Source organism: Myxine glutinosa, chromosome 10 (genome assembly GCF_964187855.1).
Source record: "Myxine glutinosa chromosome 10, kmMyxGlut1.1, whole genome shotgun sequence".
Classification (NCBI taxonomy): Eukaryota; Metazoa; Chordata; class Myxini; order Myxiniformes; family Myxinidae; genus Myxine; species Myxine glutinosa.
Genome location: NC_136270.1, coordinates 43,249,880 through 43,256,714, shown reverse-complemented (window position 1 = coordinate 43,256,714; position 6,835 = coordinate 43,249,880). Strand labels below are relative to the sequence as shown.

Genomic DNA, 6,835 nt, shown 5'->3' with positions numbered 1-6,835 from the left:
AAATTGAATAAGAAGAAGCGGGGATGGGAGCTTAATTTCGCGGTTCAAATGGAAACAATTGTTATTCCATCACAGCAGGAACCCTTTAGGACACAGGAGAGCACACAAAATTATATATAGTAATATTTCACGAAGCAATATAAAAATATATAAAAGTACACGGAAAGAGCACAAATGACAGCAATGACTCCAACAACTACGTGTTGTTAAAAAAAAAAAAAATCGCACTAAGACACGGTTTGGCATGCGGGGCCCAAAAAATTGCCCACTTGCCATGTAAAGGGAATTAAAATCTGCAATTACAATTTTGAATTCACCCCTTATCCTCCCCCAAGTTTTTTTTTTCCATAACCCCTACCATCTTTTACAAGAAACACCCCAAACTCCACACCAATAATGCCAATTCCAAAAAATAAATACTTGCAATGCTGAAAGATCATACAAAATAAATGAAAATAAACGAGCAAATGAGATGCACGGGCACTTGATTTGAGCGTTGAGCAATATGTCACAGTCATACCAGTCTCAGGACACTTACCTTTGGTACTTGAAGCTTTACTCTCTCTCGATTCCCCTCAATCCAGTGTTAGTTTAACAAAGAAAAATCTCTATTTGAGGAAGGTTAATAATTACAGCCCATAATGATCCCATATATTGTGAAGCACAAAGCTGTACAGCAAAGCATTTTGGAAATTTCAAGAATTCAAAACATGCTGTATATATGATCTAGACTGTACGAATATTATAGCTATTTAGGTATCACTGCAATGCAGCAAATCGAGATTTTGCTATGACGTCATTCATTTAACCGAATGAACGGCCAATGATGCCATACCGCCTGCATTTTCTGCAAGCAGCACGAAAGCCTTCTAAACAGCTCAGCCGGCTGTGATAGGAGAATTGTAACCCTTGGGTTATCGTCGCCTATGTTGCACCACATTGGTTCATATTGCTAACAAATTTTTAACCGACTCACATTGGATAGTGAGCACTCACGGTGAGAATGGCAACAAAGTTACAACTCGAGTAATCAAATCAAACTTCAATGCTGTGCCTGGTATATCAAAATCAGAGCTTAAGATATCTGCAGGAGGACGTGTCAATAAATAATAAACTATGGCACAGAGTGGACATGTATTTATTATACCACAAACTCACCTCTTTCCTCCTTTGTGCAAACACCTTCTTTACACATCATCAAACAAAGTAACAAAGTTAAAGCATCTGGAATCAAAAATCAAATAAACAAAGCTACTTAAAGTATCTGGGCATTGTATGTAGCAGTGAAAGGGTTAATGAGAGGAACATCCTGGTTTTGACGAGTGCCGTGCATGGAGTGTGACACCACATTAAAAGTTTATCGGAATGTCACCTGGAACACAAAATCAGCAAGGATACTTTAGCAGGCTTTGAAATCACCAATAAAAGACACGTCCAATCGATTCGTTTGGAACAGGAAAGGAAATTTGAGCAGAACGTTCCAGAAAAATAAAATTTCAGGATTATGGTCATGCTGCGTGTGCAGTGTCAAGATTGGGTTATAGGATCCTGTTCACACTATTATATGCAGAAATCCACAAATCTTTATTTTAAAAAAAAAAATACAAAATCGAACCAATTGTCGACAGAAAAAAACTAAAATAATGCGAACTGAAATTCCAATCTCACAACGGAGAAATGTAAAGCATAGTCAACAAGGCATCCTGCAAGGCCCAAAGCCCACGCTTTTTACACAACAATGGCTTTGGGTGTCATATTAGTCGACATGTCCAGAGAAGGCTAACTTCAACACTGTGCTTGTATCAAAAAAGAAAATCATCATCTTGTCTTCAGTTCCAAATGCGATGTTATTTCAACAGACCTTTGTAGAAATGTGGTCAACCTTGTAATATCAACAACAACAACTACGTTTCCTCAAATCCCCAATTCACACGGCACAAACAGACGGATCTCTCTCACACACAATCTTTGTACGGTAGTTGAGAGACGCACACTCTGGGTTTGCGAAACTCAATCTTGCAGGTCCCCCAAGTTCGGATCCCGCAAACGCACCTGCCGTACTTTATCGGATGGCTCGTCGTTCTCCCATTCGCATTCAGCGAGCTTCCGCTTCCGTCCGTGGAGCGGTTCCAAAGCCACGTGCTTGTCATCTGCACATCAAAAATATGGAAAAGAGAAAATAGGAGGAAACGCAAGCAAGATTGGTCTCACTCTTCCACAATCCAATCGTACATGGCACACGGTTGAATGCTGAGAAACTTTCACGAAAAAGTATTCAGCATGAGCTATGTCAGAGTGGAAAAGAAAATTACAAAAGTTAATTCGATGATGTACAATTGAAATAACGTGGAAATTTTTTACCATCATTTTTGTTTTCTTTCAACTGATCCTTCTCTTTATCTTCATCCTCTTCTAACTCTCCTTCTTCATCTTCATCCTCTTCTTCTTCGCCCTCTTCCAACTCTCCTTCATCCTCTTCATCCTCATCTTCCAACTCTCCTTCCTCTTCCTCCTCCTCTTCCTCCTACAAGTAAATGTGTAAACACCACAAAGAATGCAGCAGATGTGAAAATGAGAAATTGCACTCCAGACAGACGCGGCAGTGTAATGGCGCTCGCTCCAAGTCTGGGAGGGTCGATGGTCTCAAACCTCAGCCGAGTCATAACAAAGACTTAAGAAAAATGGTGCGTGCTACTTCCTTGCTTTGTGGTCAGCATTTAAAAGGATAAAGCATGAAAATCCCCAAATGTTGGCATCCACGGAGAGGAGAAAATGCCCTGCTGAGTGCAGTGAGAAAGCGGTGCCATTGTGGCCGACGTCACTGGTACCCAGAAGAACCTGGGGAATGACGGCACTTCCCCCAAACTCAGTGGCTGTGTTTGTCTCATCAGTATGTCCATGTATATGTGTGAGTGGCAGCTCCACTACGAGCCTCAGACCTTGGATACAAAATAGACAAAATAATCAAGAAAAATCCCAAGATCAAAATAAAATAATCTATACTAGAGCAATTAGAAACAAACCTCATTATCTGGAAGAAAATCTTTCTCACAAATCTCTCCCTCTTCTTCCTCATCCTCAACTTCACTTTCTGATGCATCCAAGTCATCCTCGTCACACTTGTCTGAATCAAGGAGGGAACCCATTCAAAATTCATTCTCTCGCATTGTACTCAAGATTTCAACAAGATCCGTTAAAGACAAGTCTGTTAAAATGAGGAAGTTTCAGACTAGTGCGGCTGCCAATGCTGGCGCATTCCTCAGATAACATTGTAAACTGCGACACAGTCCGAGCCTTCCCCTCCTCCCATGCACAAAATAAAATAAGGGAATGAATGAAATATGGATATTCTACCCCAAACGCGATTGGATTGGAGAGATTCATTCAAAAGGTATGGGTGGGAGTGGGGGGGAGTATATGTGGGGGGAGCAAAAAGTGTATGAACCTAAAAATAAACGTCACAGCTACATGGGCTCATGAAAAAACAAAGTGGTGCTTCCCTGTGTCAGTAAAAGCCTGGTGTTGGCTTAGCGGTTAGGGTGCCGGCTTGGGATCCTCGGATCCTGGGTTTGAATCCCGGTCGATCGCTAAATTAACGCCAGGGGGGTTGACTCAGCCTGCCATCCATCTGAGGTTGGCAAATTGAGTACCAGTTCACTGGTGATTCCCTGTGTGTTGCAAGGGGCGACTAAAGGGTTGGCGGCAGGAAGGGCATCCGGCCGTAAAACATTGCTTCAAAAAGGGACCACAGTGCCCAAAAAAAGGCCAACCTGCCAACCCGCCAAAAAGGCCAACCCTCTGCGGGGAAAAATGGCCTCCAACGGCGGTTCCTTTATTTATTTATTTTTCCTGTGTTGGTAAAAGTTTTTAGCACAAGTTTCGTGGAAGAGTGAGATGACATATTGCAAGAAAAGATGTCCACACTATGGGTTGTGAAAAGATGTGAAAGCTGCAAACGCTGACATGTAGTCATAGGGGATTGGGGCAGGAGGGTTAGCTGTGAATTTAACAAAAGGTGCGATAGTGATCATGGGTGATGATGGGGGCTAAAAATGGTAACGAAGGAGCTACTGCCTTGAGGAATAACAGACAGTTAAAAGGTGAGCAAATCGCAAAGGAAGCTGTCCAATAAAGCCAGCCACACACTGGTCATCCTCCGTCGATCCAAATGTTTACTTGGAAAATCAGAGCTACTCAAATTCTACAAGGCCTTTGTCTGTCGCTAAGTGGAGTACTGCTCACCATGATGGGCTGGAACCCCGGCATCACATCTGTCTCTCGTGGATTCTGTGGAATCTAAACCTCTCAAAATAATTTGAATCTCCCATGATGAGGCCGAAGCACAAGATCTGTTTCTCTCACATCACAGGCAGGTCAATGGTCTCTGTTTTCTACCGTCTATTCTATAATATTGATCCCCCTGCTCTCTGTCCTCCAACCCTCCCTATCCACCTCAGGATGCACATGTTCATCCAGTAACCCCCTTCCGGTTAAACTTCAAAAATCCAGACTAAGTGCTCCTCTCAACTCTTATTTCTCCCTTTTCTGAAACGACGTTCCAGATGCTGCTCTGTCTCACTCCTCCTTACAGAGTTGCAAGTAAGCAGTGCAAGGCAGCCATTTCTGTTCCACGATCTTTATTACCCCCATTAACCTTTTCCTAGCCCAACCATCATACTTGCTAGTTGCTAGTTTGAGCGTTTCCTGCCTTCCACCCTGTCCTTTTCCTGTTTGTTCATTCTCTTGATGTTTGTCTCACTGTCAGGTCCACCTTGCTCGTCCTTAAGCCATGCTCTTGTAAATATTTTTTATTGGAAGCGAGCAGACTGTCATGACCATGATGCTGAGAGGTTAAAATGAGCAGTTCCGGATGACAATAGAGGCCAAGGGAACTGCAAGGACAGAGGGTGAAAGCAGGAAAGTGTTCGCAATGGTGCAGAAGCTGCCCTTCATGAACTCAATATCTTCGCAGGAGATGCCTAAAACTTTGGGTCTCAAAGTGTGAGGTGGAGCTGGGGCACCAATACACAAGGAAGAGAAATACTCCATCGCACTGGGATCAAATGTTTTGTGTGCAGTGAAGAGTTAAGGTGGATTAAAGAAGGATTTAACCTTGGGCAAGATGCAGAGTCTTTAAGTAGTTATGCAAGCTGATAGTTTCAGCAAATGGTGATACCCAGGAGATAAAGTTGGCCTTGGAGATAAGTTCATCGGATGTTTAGCAGGTCAGTCTTTTGTATCAGATATGGAGACGGTGTGGGACTTTGAATGAATGAATGATCGTTTTAAGGCCATTTTACCCACTAGAGCGGGGGTTAGCCTTGCGGGTCCCATGACAATCATGGTTCCCTGTTTGAGGCAATGTTTTTATGGCCGGATGCCCTTCCTGACGCCAACCCTTAGTCGCCTCTTACGATGCGCAGGGATATGGTGTACCTATTCTAAGCCGGGGTACACACCGGGATCATTCATCCCAGCAAGCTGGTACTCAATTTGCCGACCTCGGAAGGATGACAGGCTGAGTCAACCCCCCCTGGCGTTAATTCAGTGATCGACCGGGATTCGAACCCAGGATCCGAGGATCCCAAGCCCAGCACCCTAACCGCTAATTAGCGCCAGGCTCTCCAGGATTATATACATATGCTGGTGTAATGATCCAGGTGCTACCCTATTTCAATATTTGTTCCCAAAGATCTCAATTCTCTTCTCTTTGCTCCCCAATTTATTTGTTCAATTCCAAAAGTTCAATTTGCTGCAATGAGGGAAGTGAAAGCTGCCAATCTGCCAGACAGATTGATTGTTCAATTGTAGAATGGTCGGAAAAAAGGAGAGCGGATTCACCAAAGAGTCCTTTCATTTGGCCGAGGCTGAGCGAAGAGAGGTCAAGGCCATTTATTCCTGGGACGTGAAACATCCTGCAACCCATGCATACAGAAAACAGACTTTTTGGAACTCGGGCCGCATCTTCCATGCATCATGATGTAACTTTGTAAGAAGAAATGCCGATGGGGAGTCGCTCCTTTGTTGGAAGTTTTGTGTCAATTGCTCAAGCGATTTCGGAGAAAACGAATTTTAAAGTAAATAAAGGTGAAAAAGTGAGGTGTGGAGGGTGTGGGGGTGGGGCTAAGAAAGTGAGGTCGTTGGCCAACGTTCCTCAGCATGGTCAATGATGGTTGCAGACACCTATTACTAGTATTTAAATACAATAACCCAACTAGAGAGTTCATTGCACTAAACAAATAGCACTGAGCGCCATCATATTGGTCCGAATGCTGGATCTCACTGTTACTCTGCCCTCAGGGCATGAAACGGCATAAATATTTTGTCCAAGTACTGCTAAACGGATGTTTTTTTTGAAAGTGCCAAGATGGCCATTTGTGTTCTAAATTGTCCAAGTATATAATTGAATTGAAATAAAGTAAGGGCTTTAAAGACTGTTGAAATAAAGAATTCTAAAATTTACTGCTGTCGATGCACCATCTTTTTCATGTTACATTAGTTATTCTTGCCTGTTGTTTGTGTCCTTTATGACGTCCAGAAAAACAGAAAGTTTCCTGTTTGGAATGATTTTCAATTTTGTTTCACTGCCAGACATGCAAAGAGTAAAACTATTACCACACTCCTTTCTGTGCATGTGAGATCAGGACACGATCCTGTACATTTTGCCAATGTCACAGCCAAATCACTGCTAAACTGCAGGTTCGTGTTCTACAGTATTCAAAATATAAATCTCAATTGATACTAGAACGACACTCGGTAGAGCGCATACCTCCGCCTGGTGAACAGTTTATGTCTTGTATCCCACTGATAGGCCGGATCTGGATTCGGACCTGAA

General features: G+C 42.9%; 1 protein-coding gene across 3 annotated transcripts in view; it reads right to left on the bottom strand.

The window, feature by feature from the left end:
- Positions 1 to 1,122: 1,122 nt before the first annotated feature.
- The window catches only part of LOC137434496 (acidic leucine-rich nuclear phosphoprotein 32 family member B), a 104,429-nt gene continuing 98,716 nt past the window's right edge, over positions 1,123 to 6,835 (bottom strand). For 2 of the 3 annotated variants that reach the window (XM_078785608.1, XM_078785607.1), the window contains 3 exons: positions 3,024 to 3,124; positions 2,362 to 2,524; positions 1,123 to 2,150 (listed from right to left, as the gene is read on the bottom strand). In XM_078785608.1, coding sequence (XP_078641734.1) covers positions 2,011 to 2,150; positions 2,362 to 2,524; positions 3,024 to 3,124 — 404 coding nt within the window. In that variant the 3' untranslated portion in view covers positions 1,123 to 2,010. The remainder of the gene's footprint in view (positions 2,151 to 2,361; positions 2,525 to 3,023; positions 3,125 to 6,835) is intronic. The other variant, XM_068127563.2, reaches the window with a different exon arrangement.